At 45.0% G+C, this 17,843-nt stretch overlaps 1 protein-coding gene across 10 annotated transcripts in view; it reads left to right on the top strand.

The window, feature by feature from the left end:
- Nucleotides 1-17,607, top strand: part of ANKRD6 (ankyrin repeat domain 6) — a 183,818-nt gene extending 166,211 nt beyond the window's left edge. For 6 of the 10 annotated variants that reach the window (XM_055535495.1, XM_055535498.1, XM_055535490.1 and 3 more), the window contains 7 exons: nt 1,906-2,010; nt 3,329-3,463; nt 3,770-3,955; nt 4,955-5,107; nt 13,085-13,198; nt 14,053-14,179; nt 15,691-17,607. In XM_055535495.1, the coding sequence (XP_055391470.1) occupies nt 1,906-2,010; nt 3,329-3,463; nt 3,770-3,955; nt 4,955-5,107; nt 13,085-13,198; nt 14,053-14,179; nt 15,691-16,268 (1,398 nt within the window). In that variant the 3' untranslated portion in view covers nt 16,269-17,607. The remainder of the gene's footprint in view (nt 1-1,905; nt 2,011-3,328; nt 3,464-3,769; nt 3,956-4,954; nt 5,108-13,084; nt 13,199-14,052; nt 14,180-15,690) is intronic. The other 4 variants (XM_055535492.1, XM_055535489.1, XM_055535496.1 and 1 more) reach the window with 2 other exon arrangements.
- Nucleotides 17,608-17,843: the final 236 nt, after the last annotated feature.

Genomic DNA, 17,843 nt, shown 5'->3' with positions numbered 1-17,843 from the left:
ATGATCTTCGTTTTCTGAATGTCGAGCTTTAAGCCAACTTTTTCACTCTCCTCTTTCACTTTCATCAAGAGGCTTTTGAGTTCCTCTTCACTTTCTGCCATAAGGGTGATGTCATCTGCATATCTGAGGTTATTGATATTTCTCCCGGCAGTCTTGATTCTAGCTTGTGCTTCTTCCAGCCCAACGTTTCTCATGATGTACTCTGCATCTAAGTTATATAAGCAGGGTGACAATATACAGCCTTGACGTACTCCTTTTCCTATTTGGAACCAGTCTGTTGTTCCATGTCCAGTTCTAACTGTTGCTTCAATGTTATGGAGGCCCATAATGAACTTTATGTATGTGAGTTTATATCTAGTAGTTACCAATTGAAAATAAAGTTGAGAAATATTAAATACTTTATCATTTGAAAGTAAATCCATTTTGTAATAACATAAATAGCATCATTTTGCAAAAGAATACTTTTCAAAACAAAAATTGAGGAGTGTAGAATTGTTGAACATTTTTTGCACATCTTATTGTCTTAGATCAGAATTCTGCCATCTTTTATTTCTGCATGCAGTCTATTGTAATATCACTTACATAGCTTCTGGCAAACACAACTGTACACTCATGAGAGAATGAACATGAAAAATGCCAGTGTTGTTGCAACATTATGTAAATAATCTTAACCTCATGGACACAGGGGCCCCTGGACACTTTTAGACCTGTTGGCTTTCAGGGGATGAGAATATAATTTAAAAATTCTGTTCATATGCAGGCATATATTTTCCATTTAGGTGGTACCCACTGCCTGTTGAAGGTGTTGGTTTTTTTTTTTTTGGTCCTATAATGTGTCACTTGAGTTTAATGAACATAAGAAGAAAGTCTGACCTTGAGATGAAAATCACTAGGCTGAATTTCAGAGAACACTTGTCTGTCTATAATACAATAAAATACTGTTTTATTGCAGAAAGAGTGTGACCTTGGAAGTGCTTCCGACTTCTGGATCTCCTTTGGTTTTTTAAAGGGAGTGAACCCTGGAACTAGGAGTAGGGAGTCTGGAGGAGAAGGGTGTGGGGACGAGCCAGAGACTGAGGTTTCCGCCGGCTCAAAGATCTGTGTTCCATGTTCGCTTAGAAGCCTTTCTGCCGACTAAGTGACTCTGAGGCCCCCCCCAGGCAGGTGGGAGACACCTGACAGTGGCCGATGGACCAGGTGTGCCTGCTACCTACTTTGTCTTGGTTAATACCAGCAGCTCCCTGTTCTCATGTTAGAGAAGCCAGAGAACAGAAAGGTCAAATAACTTGCTTGAAGATCTCCAGCTTGCTGCTAGGCTTCAGTCTGCAGGGCCCCACACGTACTTGCTTGTGTCCCATCCATATCTCTGCACTCGAAGGGGCTGACCAAAGGCTTCTTCTGGGGGAAGAGACTCCAGCCCCGTGGCTGGTACCATGGCTCACAGGTGCATCTCAGTTATATTTGAATGAACGTTCTATTTGAATATGACTTGGATACAATTCGGCCAAGAAGGAAGTCTGATGGGCTAGATCACACCCTGTATCCCAAGACAGACTGTGCCTGGCATAGGGCTGCCGCGTCGCACAGCTCCAGGGGACGCCGTTCCTGTCCTGGACTGTGTGAGTGGTGCTCCCTGGAGCTGAGCAGCGCACAGCCTGCTCACACCTACATGACGGCCCTGGCCCAGCACCACGTGCCTGTTAGTGTTATTGTAGACTGTGAACTCCTCAAGGTTAGGATGATGTCCTTGCATCTCTGGGACCCTGAGTGCCCAGCACAGGGTGTAGGGGACATAGCAGGTGGTCCAGAGGCACTTGTTTGATGTGGTCTCCCCGGCTCGGCCGGAAGCTCTTGTCAGGTCTGCGCACACCAGTAGTTTGTAACGATGCCTCTTGCCTCCTTCAGGTCTTGCGCTTCAGTCGTGGGCGAAGCCTGAGGAAAAAGAGAGAGAGGCTCAAGGAAGAGAGGAGAGCTCAGTCTGTGCCGAGAGATGAGGTGGCACAAAGCAAGGTGGGGGGCGGCCCTCCCGCCCGCCTGCGGGTGGGAAACTGTCTCCCTGCCTCCTCTAGGCCCGCCTCCGTCTCTCCTTCCTGCTGGGTCCTTCAGAGCTTGTCTTTCCTTCCGGCCTCTTGTCTTCCACTCTCCAAGATTTCGGGCTGTGGGCTGGCATGCCACTGGTCTTTTCCAACACCCTGTGTATTTGCGAGCCCTGAGCATCTGCGGCCTCGCCACGTCCACGTGGACAGCACTGCCTCTGACAGCACACCCTCCATCACGGAGAGCAGTGGTTTGCAAAATGTGGATCGGATCCACTTGTCACCTGGGACCTTGTTAGACGTGCAAATTTGGGGGCCTCACCCCAGACCCACTGGATCAGAAACTCTGAGGTGGGGCCCAGCAATCTGTGGTTGAACAAGCTCTCCAGGTGATTTCAATCTGGACTAAAATTGGAGGACCACTGGTATAGCTTGCTGCCTCTCTTTCCTCCTAGGGAATAAACCAAGGCAGTGCTAGCCCACATGGCTCCTCGTGCAAATTAGAAAAAGATGCCTCCTGGACAGATCAGCCCAGCACAGGGCATTTATGGTGAAAAGAGCCGGAGCTGGACTTCAGCTCCCTCTGCCTCAATCATGCCCTCGGCTTCGTGCCTTTGTGCAGTGAACAGCTTTGCACAACTGTACTTGGCAGCTTTGGAATGAACCATGCCTTTCAGCTCCCCCAGAGGGAAGAAGACTAGGATTTAGAGACAATTTTGGGGACATAAAATTTTATACCAAGTACTTGTTTTTCTGTCCATTTGAGAATCTTATCAATTTCCAGGGTTAAGGCATTGTAACTTTCATTACATTCCTGTGTATGAATTCTACATGTTAACTTGTAAACGTTCTCAAAAGGACTAGAAATGGTGATTTTTTTTCCCTTCATTTCAAAGGGTTCTCATTCTCCTCTATGAATTGTGAGGGTCCAAGTTCAAAAAATGAGTGGGATTGTCTTTTTGTTGAAATGTAAAAGATAAAAAAAAACCCTCTAATGCTGAAGTGTTTCATGTCTGCTAGCTTCCTGAAGTTCTAAAACACAGAATGAGACCCAAGGTGATATCTAGTTCGGCACCTAATAAATAAAAAGACAAATATCTGACTCCCCAGGAAAAGCACAGGTGTTCAGTTAGAATCACAAGCAGTATTCCCTGTGTCTGAAATTTGTCATTTTTTTAATGATTCCCAGGGATCCTTTAAGTGGATGGAGTCTGGGAAATGTTATGCCATGATGGAATAAGGCTGAGGGGTCCAGTAGAGGAGGTGTCTGGGTCTTTTTTCCCCCTCTGTAGGGAAGTGTCTCGGCAGGAGATACCCATAGCAGTGAACAGGCTGCACCCAGGAAAGAAGAGGCCAGAGAAGATGTCCTGTCTGCCTCCCCGGAGCCCAGAGCAAAGGACAGCAGACAGAGAAAGTCAAGACCCAAGGTCAGGAGGCACGTGAGAGCCGCTGAGAGGGCTGGGAGGTGGGCTGGCGGAGGGCCCTGGAATAGCGTCATGCCCAGCAGTTAAAAAGCCACTTCACTTGGCTTGGTTGCTGCTTTGGGGCCAGAGTGCAGAAATTGGCCCTGGCCAGCTGCAGACACAAGGTTAGTGTGTGACAGCTCTCTTGGTACGTGGTTCCTAGAGTAGAACGCCGCCAGAGAGCGTGGTGGGCTGGGTGGGAGCCGCTGGCTGGGTGTCAGGCTCGCACATGTCGCGTGCTCACAGCGGCGGTCTCCTCCTCTCCCACAGGTGTCAGCGTTTTCTGACCCCACCCCTCCAGCAGACCAGCAGCCCGGACAGCAGAAGAATGTGCATGCTCACAGTCACCCTAAAAAGAAGCCCAGGCATCGCTGCTCGCCCCCGCCCCCTCCGCACGAGTTCAGAGCATACCAGCTCTACACGCTGTACCGGGGCAAGGACGGCAAAGTGATGCAGGTACCTGCTGGGCCCTGTCAGGACAGGACCAAGGGCTGCAAGCAAGGAGTCTGTGTAACCCTGTTGCTGGAGGCTAATATCCACTGTAGGCAGTGATTGCAGAAGGCAGGAGCTTTGATGATAAGCCAGCTGGCCCTCCTCACCTAAATAGTACAGTACCCTCCTGCTGCTTAGGCCTGGTGAGCCAAGGGATGTTACAAGGCTTTCTACACTCACCTTGTTCAGTCGCTAAGTCATGTCCGACTCTGTGACCTCATGGACTGCAGCACACCAGGCCTGTCTGTCCCTGATTGTCTCTGGGAGCTTGCCCAAGTTCATGTCCATTGAATCGGTGATGCCATCCAACCATCTCATCCTGTGTTACACTCTTCTCCATTGCCTTCAATCTTTCCCAGCATCAGGATCTTTTCCAATGAATCGACTCTTTGCATCATGTGGTCAAAGTATTGGAGCTTCAGCTTCAGCTTTGGTCCTTCCAATGAGTATTCAGGGTTCATTTCCTTTAGGATTGACTGGTTTGATCTTGCAGTCTAAGGGACTCTCAAGAGTTTTCTCCAGCACCATCCTTAGGTGACCAGATAATCTTGAGACCACAGAAAGGATAAAAGCGGCTTGAAGGAATTCCTTGGCAGTCCAGTGGGTAGGACTTGTTACTTTCACTGCCAGGAGCCTGGATTTGATCCCTTATGTGGGAACTAAGATCTTTCAAGCTGCGTGGAGTGCACACACACACACACAACACACAAAGCCAACTGAGGACTGAAACTGTATGTTACCCTCTCTGAATCTTCTTAGCATTTACCAGCCCTATCAGCTTGGCTTGTTAGATAATCCAGAGCTACCACAGGGGTGAGTCTCCTCCATCACATGTGTCTCCCAGATGTACTGACCAACACAGGATGGGTACCAAGGAATAAACGAGTTGAATTGATTCCTTTCTGGCTTTCCTCTTAGGCGCCGATAAATGGCTTATTGATTCCTTTCTGGCTTTCCTCTTAGGCGCCAATAAATGGCTGTCGGTGTGAACCCCTGATCAACAAGCTGGAGAATCAGCTGGAAGCAACTGTGGAGGAGATCAAAGCAGAGCTGGTGTCGGTTCAGGATAAGATGAACGTGAAGCTGGGGCACATGGAGAATAAGACCCAGCACCAAGTAAGTGGTCACCATTCTCATGATGCAGTGCTCTGGCAGAAAATGAAATCAGAGACCTCAGCATGCCTTTCTGTCCTGCAAACTCTACCCTGAGCATGTCAGGCAGGCTGTCAGAGAAGAGGCCTGTGGTTTCCTTAAAGCCATTGTGATTTCTTTCTTTAAAAACAAAAAAAAAATTTTTATTGGAGTATAGTTGCTTTACAGTATTGGTTGTTTTCTGCTGTAGAGCAAAGTGACTCAGCCATACATATACATATATCCCCTCTTGTTTGGATTTCCCTCCCATTTAGGTCACCACAGAGCACTGAGTAGAGTTCCCTGTGCTACACTCATCTGTTTTACACATAGTAGTGTAGGTAGGTAGGCTTAGTTGCTCAGTTGTGTCCAGTTCTTGCGACCCCATGGATTGTAGTCCACCAGGCTCCTCTGTCCTCGGGACTCTCTAGCAAGAATTCTGGAGTGGGTTGCCATTTCCTTCTCCATATATAGTAGTGTATATGTATGTAAATGCCCATCTCAATTCATCCTACCTCCTCTTCCTCCCTTGGTATCCATATGTTTGTTCTCTGTGTCTCTATTCCTGCCCTGCAAATAGGTTCATCTGTACTGTTTTTGTAGATTCCATATATATCCATTAAAATAGAGAATATTTTTCTTTTTCTGACTCATTTTGCATGACCGTCTCTAGGTCCATCCACATCTCTGCAAATGGCACAATTTCATTCTTTTTTATGGTTGAGTAATATTTCATTGTATGTATGTACCACATCTTCTTTATCCGTTCCCCTGCTGAGGGACATTGAGGTTGCTTTAATGTCCTGGCTGTTGTGAATAGTGCTGCAGTGAACACTGGGGTGCGCATGTCTTTTGGAATTATGGTTTTCCCCAGGTATATGCCCAGGAGTGGGGTTGCTGGGTCATATGGAAGGTCTTCTGGCAATTTTTCAAGATTGCCGGGAGAAATATCAATAACTTCAGATATGCAAATGACACCACCCTCATAGCAGAAACTGAAGAAGAACTAAAAAGCCTCTTGATGAAAGTGAAAGAGGAGAGTGAAAAAGTTGGCTTAAAACTCAACATACAGAAAACTAAGATCATGGCATCTGGTTCCATCACTTCATGGGAAATAGATAGGAAAACAGTGGACACAGTGACAGACTTTATTTTTTGGGGCTCCAAATCACTGCAGATGGTGACTTCAGCCATGAAATTAAAAGACGCTTGCTCCTTGGAAGAAAAGTTATGACTAACTTAGACAGCATATTAAGAAGCACTTTGCCAACACAGGTCCGTCTAGTCAAAGCTATGGTTTTTCTAGTAGTCATGTATGAATGTGAGAGTTGGACTATAAAGAAAGCTGGGCACCAAAGAATTGATGCTTTTGAACTGCTGTGTTGGAGTAGACTCTTGAGAGTCCCTTGGACAGCAAGGAGATCCAACCAGTCCATCCTAAAGGAAATCAGTCCTGAATATTCATTGAAAGGGCTGATGCTGAAACTGAAACTTTGGCCACCTGATGCAAAGAACTGATTCATTAGAAAAGACCCTGATGCTGGGAAAGATTGAAGGCGGGAGGAAAAGGGGATAACAGAGAATGAGATGGTTGGATGGCATCACCGACTCAATGGACATGAGTTTGAGTAAGCTCCAGGAGTTGTCAATGGACATGGAAGCCTGGCGTGCTGCAGTCCATAGGGCTGCAAAGAGTCGGACATGCCTGAGCGACTGAACTGAACTGAACTGATGATAGGTCTAGTTTTAGTTTTGTAAGGAACCTCTATGCTATTCTCCATAGTGGATACTTCAGTTCACATTCCCATCAGCAGTATAGGAGGGCTCCCTTTTCTCCACACCCTCTCCATTGTTTATTGTTTGTAGATTTTTGATGTTGGCCGTTCTGACTGGTGTGAAGTGATACCTCAATGTAGTTTTGATTTGCATTTCTCTAATTTTTAGTTGTGTTGACCATCTTTTCATGTGCCTCCTGGCCACCTGCATGTCTTCTTTGCAGAAATGTCTGTTTAGGTCTACTGCCCATTGTGATCACTTTATGTGATTTCTTGAAAGCCACTGACTTAAAAATTTTTAAGAGCATGTTTAAATTGCTTGTGATTAGAAAATAATATATACAATTATGGAGCATTTTTAAAACATAGGAAAACTAGGAAGGGAAAATAAATCACCTGTGAACCTACTGTGATGAAAAAGCACTATTAATATTTGGGTTTATTTCCTCCAGCCCTTTTATGTCTGTGTCTTTTGACTCCCCTTTCCCATTGTACACTAAGGTAATATAATCATGTCTATCTTTTTTTATTTTTCCAACTTTATTTTGAAAGTGGTCATACGCACAGAAAAGTTGAAATGATAGCTTCCTGAATGTTTGTGCACCTCCACTAGGTTCAGCCCGTGGTTACTGTGTCGCCGCGTGTGCACTGTGTCTCTCGCACACACTGTTGGTTCTTTTGCTGAACTGTTTGCTGACTCGTTACCTTTAAGTACTCCAGAGCACATGGACTAAGAATGAGGATCTCGTCCTTCCTGACACAATACCATCTTCACATCTGAGAACAGTAGCACTAATTGTGTAATATGCAGTCCACATTCAGATTTTCTCAGTTCTCCTAAAATATGTGTGTTTTATAGCTGGTTTTTGTTTTTAATCCCAACCTAGGATCCAGTGAATACTTTGTGCTTGTATACTGTGTGTTAGGTCTCTGTGGTCTCTCTTCATCTAAAACAGCCCCTGGTTTTTTCTTGTGGCTCTTGTTTTTTCCCACAATAACTTTTTAACAGAGTCCAAGCCATTTGTTTAATAGAATGTTTTATAGTCTGGATTTGTCTGACAGTTTCTTCATGGTATTTTTAGTTTGTTCCTCTATCCCTGTATGCCTGTGAAGTGAAAGTTAGGTCTAGAGCAGTAATCCTCGAAGTGTTGTCCCCAAACCAGCAGCATCAGCCTCATCTGGGGACTTGACAGGGAAAATATGCAAATTCTGGGGCTTCTCCCAAATCTCCTGAATTTAACTGTAAATAAAACTCCAGGGGCAGAGTCTTAGCGACCTGTATTTTAACAGAGTCTCCAGGTGATACTGGTAAAAACAAGTTTGAGAACCATTAGTCTAGATGCTTATTTAGGTTCAGCTTAAATATTTTTGGCAAGAATATTTCATAGTTAATTGTGTAAGCTTCAAATTACATCACATCAGAAGAGACATGTCAGGATGTCTCATTATTACTGACGCTAAGTTTGATTGCTTGGCTAAGCTGGTAACCACTGTTTCTCCCCACTGTAAAGGTATGTTTTCCCTTTGTAATTAATAGATATATGATGGATATAGGTTTTTAAATATAAAAAAGCTTTAAAAGCTTACAAAGTAACACATGTTCATTGGGGAAAACACCTCACATGCAGAGCTATTATTGTAGTGACCCTGCCCAGAAATCCTGTATTTTCCTGTAGGTTTTTTTCTTATATATAACCTTACTAATTTTCACTTTTAAACAAAAAATGGGACTATACAGTGCTTTATTTTTGCAGTTTACTTTTTAAGTTGGTAAAAAGAGCTAGAGTGTGCTTTTTAATGGTGGTAGACCCGTAAAGTTACACTGTGCTTTTTAATAGTGATGTTCAAGCTGGTTTTAGAAAAGGCAGAGGAACCAGAGATCAAATTGCCAACATCCGCTGGATCATGGAAAAAGCAAGAGAGTTCCAGAAAAACATCTATTTCTGCTTTATTGACTATGCCAAAGCCTTTGACTGTGTGGATCACAATAAACTGTGGAAAATTCTGAAAGAGATGGGAATACCAGACCACCTGACCTGCCTCTTGAGAAACCTGTATGCAGGTCAGGAAGCAACAGTTAGAACTGGACATGGAACAACAGACTGGTTCCAAATAGGAAAAGGAGTCAGGCTGTATATTGTCACCCTGCTTATTTAACTTAGATGCAGAGTACATCATGAGAAACGCTGGACTGGAAGAAGCACAAGCTGGAATCAAGATTGCCGGGAGAAATATCAATAACCTCAGATATGCAGATGACACCACCCTTATGGCAGAAAGTGAAGAGGAACTAAAAAGCTTCTTGATGAAAGTAAAAGTGGAGAGTGAAAAAGTTGGCTTAAAGCTCAACATTCAGAAAACGAAGATCATGGCATCCAGTCCCATCACTTCATGGGAAATAGATGGGGAAACAGTGGAAACAGTGTCAGACTTTATTTTTTTTGGCTCCAAAATCACTGCAGATGGTGACTGCAGCCATGAAATTAAAAGATGCATACTCCTTGGAAGGAAAGTTATGACCAACCTAGATAGCATATTCAAAAGCAGAGATATTACTTTTCCAACAAACGTTCATCTAGTCAAGGCTGTGGTTTTTCCTGTGGTCATGTATGGATGTGAGAGTTGGACTGTGAAGAAGGCTGAGTGCCAAAGAATTGATGCTTTTGAACTGTGGTGTTGGAGAAGACTCTTGAGAGTCCCTTGGACTTCAAGGAGATCCAACCAGTCCATTCTGAAGGAGATCAGCCCTGGGATTTCTTTGGAAGGAATGATGCTAAAGCTGAAATTCCAGTACTTTGGCCACCTCATGCGAAGAGTTGACTCATTGGAAAAGACTCTGATGCTGGGAGGGATCGTGGGCAGGAGGAGAAGGGGACGACAGAGGATGAGATGGCTGGATGGCATCACTGACTCGATGGACGTGAGTCTGGGTGAACTCCGGGAGTTGGTGATGGACAGGGAGGCCTGGCGTGCTGCGATTCATGGGTTCACAAAGAGTCGGACACGACTGAGCAACTGAACTGAACTGAACAATTTCTATGCGAGGAAATATAATTTTACATCCTGCTTTTTTCACTTAATTTTAATTTTTTAATATAATTTTATTTATTTTTGACTGTGGTAAGCCTTTGTGGCCGCTCAGGGTTTTCTCTAGTTGCAGTGAGCAGGGGCTTCTCTCTGGTTCAGTGCTCGGGCTTCTCACTGTCATGCCATCTCTTGTTGTGGAGCACGGGCTCTAGGGCATTGGCTCAATAGTTACAGCTTGCAGGCCTAGTTGCTCCACAGCATTTGCAATCCTCCTGGACCAGGGAAACCTGTGTCTCTTGCATTGGCAGGAGACTGAGCCACGAGGGAAGCCATTTCGCTTAATTTCGTTTCTTGAGCACTTTCCCACATCCTTGGCTTCATAATATTCAAGCATATCAATAATTTATTTAACCATACCTTTTGTTAGACACTAAAGTTGCTTATAATTTTTCACTCTACTAAATAACATTTACGTACAGAAACTTGATTGCTTCTGAGGTTATATGCTTAGAATTAGGATAATGAGATATAAAGTTAAGAATATGTTTAAGGCTCTTGATAAGTGTTGGCAAGCTACTTAATTGAAAGGTTGTACCAATTTATATCCTACAAGCAGGATCTGAGTTTCTGTTTCAAATTTTTGCTATCATTGAATGTTTTTTAAGTTTTTGCCAAATTAACTGAGGACATTTGACTTTAATTTATATGTCCCTGTCTATTGGTGAAATTGAGTATTTTTAAGGTTTGTGGGTTATTTGCATTTCATAAAAAGCCCATTTAAAAAATATCTCGGCCATAATAGATTAGTTAAACTGTTTTGTAAATAAAACCTCACTTTAGCTAGCCTAAGCACAGAGGGGGAGAAGGCAATGGCACCCCACTCCAGTACTCTTGCCTGGAAAATCCCATGGGTGGAGGAGCCTGGTAGGCTGCAGTCCATGGGGTCTCTAAGAGTCAGACCCGACTGAGCGACTTCACTTTCACTTTTCACTTTCATGCATTGGAGAAGGAAATGGCAACCCACTCCAGTGTTCTTGCCTGGAGAATCCCAGGGACGGGGGAGCCTGGTGGGCTGCCGTCTATGGGGTCGCACAGAGTTGGACACGACTGAGGCGACTTAGCAGCAGCAGCAAGCACAGAGCGGAATGCGTTAGGTGAATGCGTCGAGATGCCTCGAAGACCTCTGTTTGGTTCAAAGAAGGTGACAGACCGGGGTGTAGTACCTTAGTCCTAATTCTGGGTCTCAGGGGACTGACTCTAGTGCAGTGTGAGTCAGGAGCACGTGCCTGGACCATCAGCTGTGCCCCAGGAACACAGCTGTGTGTCAGCCTGGGTACTGTCCAGTCTAGGCAGGGGGTGGAGGTGGGAGAGCAGGCTGGTCCTAGGAAACAGGAAGAGAGCGGGTCCCAGGAGGCTGTGAGGCATGAGGAGCCCAAGCAGAAGGAGCTCACCGCATCTCCAGAGCTGCTGCTCCTCTTTTATTTATGAACATCTGAGCGTGGAACGTCAGTATGTCCGCAACAGGGGAGGTGCCCGCTGCCAAGCCCTCCGTGTCTGGCTCCCACTCACAGCGGTTCCTTTCTTCTGTGGACCTTGTCGTGTAGTGGGAGTTTGTCCTGCTGGGTGTTAGAGCCCCACAGGCAGTGTCCTGCTTAGGGACTGGAGGAGCAGAGAAGGGCACATGATTGCAAGGTGACAGTCACTTGCTCCTCCTGAGAGTGAATTCCTAGGCAGGTTGATAAGAAGTCTGGTGTCCCCAAGAAGGAGAAAGGGGCCTGAGGAGGAGATAGGGGTCTGGAATTCTCAAGGAGGAAGAACAGACAAACATCTTTTTGTCCCTCTACATTCCTTAGTCTTAGTCGCATAAAACGTTGTTTTTCTTTAAGCCCGGACCTGATGATTACACACCTCAGTTTAAACTCTGTACCAGGGATTATATAACAACAATGTACCCTGCTTGTGGACAGTTTTCTCCTTCCTGAAAACCTTCTGACTAGTCCTGATATTTTAGAATGTATATTATGGAGTGGGTCTGGTAGGATCTTTTCTATTGTTAAGTTCTAATCCTGTTATCCTAAAATGTAAATTGTGGGAGTGGGTCTGGTAAAATTTTCACAAACTTAAGATATTCTTTTGATTTATTGTAAATAACTCCTTTGCTCACACAAGCAAGGGGGGCAACTCTCTGTCCCCTTTCTGATGTCTATGTCAGAAGCTTTCTCTGTCTCTTTTCATACTTTAATAAAACTCTGCTACACGAAAGCTCTTGAGTGATCAAGCCTGGTCCCTGGTCCCGAAGCTAAATCTTCTTCTTCAGAAATCACGAATCTGACATTGTTCACCATAAGCTATCACTCCCTGAAGTGATCCCTTTGAACTCCGTCCACTCCCTACTTCACAGGTGCTGTGACTACTTTCAGTGAAGGATCTGTTCACTGGGAATGCTGGAGGAAAGCTCTGACTGTTCGGCTGCTTTCATTTCTTCTCGGGCAGCCACTAACATTTAAAAAGGGGAAGGGGGGTTAAAAAAAAATTTTTAAAACGGGAGTTGGACCTGGGAAGGGAGGTGGGAGGGGGCATGGGTAAACCTTTGGCTGATCCGTGCTGATGTTTGGTAGAAACCAACACAATATTGTAAAGCAATTATCCTTCAATTAAAAATAAATAAAATTTTAAAAAATTAAAAAAAAAATTTTTTTTAATTTCTTTAAGTTTAAATTCTTTAAAAAATTCTTAAAAAAAATTTTTTTTAAAAAGAGGAATTGGGATAGCTCTATACTCCTTGAAATAGTTTTTCCTTGTAATTATAGTCTTGGAAATAATTTTCAAAGGCCCGTACAAATTTTCTTTTACTGACCAGGAATATATTGGCTCAAATTGTATATTTACTATGTATTTATAGTCTCTGGACCCACTCAGGATTTTAAATGAGAAAAAGAAAGCAGCATTGGCTTACACAGAAACATACTGAGGAATTCTGAAAACTTAGAGTTCCATGAGGGCCACATGAAAAGAATAGGGTGAGGAGTGGGATGTGCTTGCCTTCTGTCTGGCCCCTGCTTGGTACCCCTAAGCCCCTTACTCATCTCAGGAGTGAAGACATCAGGGCCCATCCTTAGATCATCTCAGTCACAACGTCCCCTTTGCCCATTGAACCTAGATGCGGGTTCTGGACAAGCTGATGGTGGAGCGACTCTCAGCAGAGAGGACGGAGTGCCTGAACCGCCTGCAGCAGCACTCGGACTCGGAGAAGCACGAGGGAGAGAAACGGCAGGTGAAAACCAGCGTCTGTCCTGTCCACACTTCTCCCCGAGGCAAGGGACTCAGACCTATCACTGAAAATCCCCAGATCCTCTAAAAGTGTTTGCATGACAGAACGTGTCATTTTTATAACCTGAAGGTAGGAAAGAGCCTGGAGTTTGATTCCTGTTTGTGGCTGAATATGCTGGTAGGAGGCGGAGGCTGAGCAGTTTGTAGAAGGTGCTGGGGAAAAGGTGGGCTCCGCCCAGGGTCAGCGCTGTGTACTGTGCTTCTGCTGGGCTGTGACTCCGTTGTTGCACAAAACTCGGTTCCTGCCCTCAGAATGTGTGGACCACCCAGGACGGCAGACACGAAATGAGTTCCTGTGAGTGTGAGTTTGTGCCCCTAAGCAGCCAGACATGCTTTAGGTGTTTGTGTGTGCTGTGTGCTCAGTCATGTCTGACTCTGCGACCCCATGGACTAGCCTGCCAAACTCCTCTGTCCATGGGATTTTCCAGGCAAGAATCCTGGAGTGGGTTGCCCTTTCCTCCTCCAGGGTATCTTCCCAACCCAGGGATGGAGCCTGAGTCTCTTGGGTCTCCTACGTTGGCAGGCATATTCTTTACCACTGCACCACCTGGGTGTTTGCTTTTAAGATGCCTCTAAGTCACTTAATGAAGATAATAGTTAGCTATCGGCTTGAGTGCTAGGTGAATCCCAGGCTTTGGGGGGCCCACAGAGAAGGCTGTGTGGCCTGTGGGAGGCAGGTAGCCCACAACTTTATAATAGCCTATCATAATTGAAAAGTCTATTCTTGAGGCTTTAGTTCATAAGCTGTGTATCAAAGTCTCCTGATGATTTGTGGACTAACTTGTGGGATTTTTTTAGATGTCCTTGGTGGATGAATTAAAAACCTGGTGCATGTTAAAGATTCAGAATCTGGAGCTGAAGCTTTCTGGAGATTCTAGGGCCTCCAGGACTAAATCCACACCGTCCACTTGTGAGTCCTCCACAGGTAACCAGCATACAGAGAGAGCCCCTCCATCCAAAGGTGATGAAACCCCCAGGTCAAGTTCTCTTCTTACATCTGAAGACAGCCCGGGTGATAGGGCTGCATGAAACACCAGATTGTAGCATGAACTCTGTAGGGGCCAGGACCATGCTGTTGCTATTTAATAATAAAGTACTCTTATTTTAAGTGTTCAAAACTTTGTTGAATGAAGGAATAAAAGAATCACTGATCAGTGATGGCATTGCAATACTGATAGTGTGAAAGTGGACACCCAAAGATTAGGGTGAGGAGGGGACCTGTCTGTTTGGCAGGGCACTCGCCCTCGCACCTCTTTCCCTTTCTCGTCCTTGATCAGCCTTCCACCTTTGGCCAGCTCTTCATGGGTGCTAAGTTGCTTTGGTCATGTTCAACTCTTTTCGACCCTGTGAACTGTAGCCTGCCAGGCTTCTCTGTCCAGGGGATTCTCCAGGCAAGAATACTGGAGTGGGTTGCTATGCCCTCCTCCAGGGGATCTTGCTGACCCATTATTGAACCCATATCTCTTTACATATCCTGTACAGCCTCGTTAAACCACAGATCATATATTGAAGCTGCCCCAGGTGCTGGATAAGAGATGCTTTTAGCAGAGCATCGTTATGTTAGCTCAGTGGTTATACTCAATGATGATCATTTGAGGATGTGCACAGCCTTAGTAATTAGACCTTCATGGGGGATTTTGATGTGTTGTGTATTTCATATTACCATGGACCATTTCTGTATCTTTGTGCCTTAATGGTGGGGAAAATCCTGGGCAAGTTTTTCATGCTGGGACTAGTTATGGAACTTGTCATAGAGCTCTGGGTAGGGGGATTAGGACCACCTCTCCAAATTGGGTCAAGGAACTTGTAACTGGGGCTCTGCTGTGGGAAAGGCCCAGAAATGAGAGACTTACTGTCATCAGTAAGGGTGCTTACTCTCATCAGTAAGTGCCCAGCTCTGCTTTAGGACATACAGTGAGATGTATCATCCTTAACTATCAGGAAGTGGTACCCAGAGCCCTCTCATGTAGATTGTTGTTGTTCTTTAGCCACTTAGTCATGTCCGACTCTTTGTGACCCCACGGACTGTAGCCCACGAGGCTCCTCTCTGTCCACGGGATTTCCCAGACGAGAATACTGGAGTGGGTTGCCTTTTCCTTCTTCAGGGGATCTTCCTGACCCAAGATCGAACTGGTGTCTCTTGCATTGGCAGGCAGATTCTTTACCACTTGGGAAGTCATGTAGATTGAGACAGGCTAAAGGAAAGGCCAGCAACATTTTGGCTTAGATGCCATGAGTGGGTCTAACACACTGAAAGCCCTGACAAGCCAACATCATAATCCAGGGAGAAGTGGAAGGAAAGGACGGGGAAGCTGCACAGGCGGGTGGTGATTGAGAGGTTGGTGGCTTACAGGATTCCCAAGACTCTCAAATGCCAGCCCAAGTGACTGTATGAACACAGATTCACTCTGACTCTTGTTTTCCTTCCAAAACCAGGTGTGGATCAGTCAGTGGTGACTGCAGGCCCAGTAGCAGCCTCGGACAGTTCCCCCCAGGTGGTCAGGCCCAAGGAAAAGGCCCTCAGCTCTACCGCCACCCACAGACTCCAGCAGCAGGAGCTGTCTTCCTCGGACTGTACGGGCTCCCGACTGAGGAACGTCAAGGTCCAGACAGCCTCGCTCCCCTTGAAAGAGGCAGCCAGATGCGATCCACAGGCTGGGCCTTGTGTTGACAGAGGCACCCAGACCAAAAAGTCTGGGAAAAGTGGGCAGACGAGGCACCGAGGCCAGCAGCCAGCAGTCAGCACTGCCGGCGGGCAGCCACCGCCTCCAGCAGCAGGCGGCGAGCAGACCGCCCCTCACGTTCGAGACACCTCCCAAGCGCTGGAGCTCACCCAGTATTTCTTTGAGGCTGTTTCCACCCAGATGGAAAAGTGGTATGAAAGGAAGATTGAAGAAGCACGAAGCCAAGCCAGTCAGAAAGCCCAGCAAGACAAGGCCACGCTGGAGGAACACATTAAAAGTTTAGAGGAGGAACTTGCTAAACTAAGGACTAAGGTACAGAAGGAAAACTAGGGCCCACAGTGAAAGACAGGGGAGCCTGGTGCACTGCAGTCCATGGAGTTGCGAAGAGTCGGACACGACCGAGCGACTGAACAAATTAAAAAACAAATGGCCTGAGAAAAGATCCTTGAGGATCTCCTGTCCTGCAGCTGCAGAAGAGCGATGTCCAAGGTGTCGGTTATTGTGCACATAGCAGAACTTGCCTTTGAAAAAAAACCAAAACACTAATTTCTAAAACGTGCCAGACACACGTTTCCTACACCCTGAAGTTATGAAGACTTCAACAATTAGACTGAAACCAGGGGAAGCGTGCTTGGTTTCAGGTTTCATTATAGACTCAAAACCTCAGCCCAAGTTCATCTGAAGTTCAAAAGCTCAAATTAAAGAGCCATGCTAAGAAACTGAAGGATGTATAAGCCTAAACCCTAATGTTCCCGATATGAAATAATGTAAATGAAAAGCAAGAAAAAATATTCATCCCTGTGAACTCGAATCAAGCAGTCACTCATAGCAACGCAGCTGCTGTGCCTGGACAAAGTGTCTTTCTGAAGAGCTGTAATAGACACGCTGAGGAATATCAAGATCCAGACAGCCTCGTTCACTCAAGTTCATAATTCTCAAGATGCTGACATTTTAACCAGGGGAAAACTCATCAAACAAACTTTGAGGAGAAGGATTTTCATGATGTCACAAGATCCAGTATATCTTAAAATGTTTTGAAAAGTCAGAGTGTATTTAAATAGCGAGTTAATTGGCATAATAGCACTGAAAATGTTTGTTAATAGTGAACTCAGAAAGGTTCAGATCATTCGATCATGGTGTTTGTATCTTTCAGCCAAAATATAGAAATACTACAATCAATCATAGTGATTTTCAAGTGGATTAATGGAAAAAAAATTCCCATAAGTTACCTGAAATTTTTATAATCTAGTTCCCAGCCAAATTATCTTAGAGCACCTTCCTGAATTTGAGCTTATTGGTCTACATTTTATGAAGACAGTATTTCATTTTGAATTGAGTTCTGTCATTGAGGAACCTCAAAAGCTTCCCACTGCTTTGTAGTGACTATGTCAAGGTAAATAATTCAATAAATTGACTTAGATTCTCCAGCATCATGGAGCCCTAGATTTTTACTCTGCTCTGTGGGGTGTACAAAGTTGAAAAGTAACAGTATATTGAAACTTTGAATTATCTTTCAAGCTTCTTGTCCTTTGGAATGTGGCATTGTATTCATCTCCTCAAAATTCCATATGTGCATAGAAACTTCAATTCTATTTCTATAAACACAGGAACCAAGTACTGTTGTCTGTAATTTTGAATAAAGTTTTGCTCATTGAGCCAAAGAGAAAAATGTGACTCCTTGACATGGGAACACCCAAAGAATCAAAGTATGCATTTAGTCCCTGCGTGTTCTGCCCCTCAAGCACAATTGTTTTGGGTTTGTTTTTTAAAATGCAGTCAATGGATCTAGGCGTTCCTAATAAATGTAGATGTATGTCATCGTTCTGAAACCTGGACAAGGAATTAATTTGGTGTTATTTCAAGTTTATCATTAGGTCTGTGAGCTCATCTTGTTTCTCTGCTACT

This window comes from Bubalus kerabau, chromosome 9 (genome assembly GCF_029407905.1).
Source record: "Bubalus kerabau isolate K-KA32 ecotype Philippines breed swamp buffalo chromosome 9, PCC_UOA_SB_1v2, whole genome shotgun sequence".
Taxonomy (NCBI): domain Eukaryota; kingdom Metazoa; phylum Chordata; class Mammalia; order Artiodactyla; family Bovidae; genus Bubalus; species Bubalus kerabau.
Note: the sequence above shows the minus strand (reverse complement) of the source record. Positions and strands in the feature narration are given on the sequence as shown.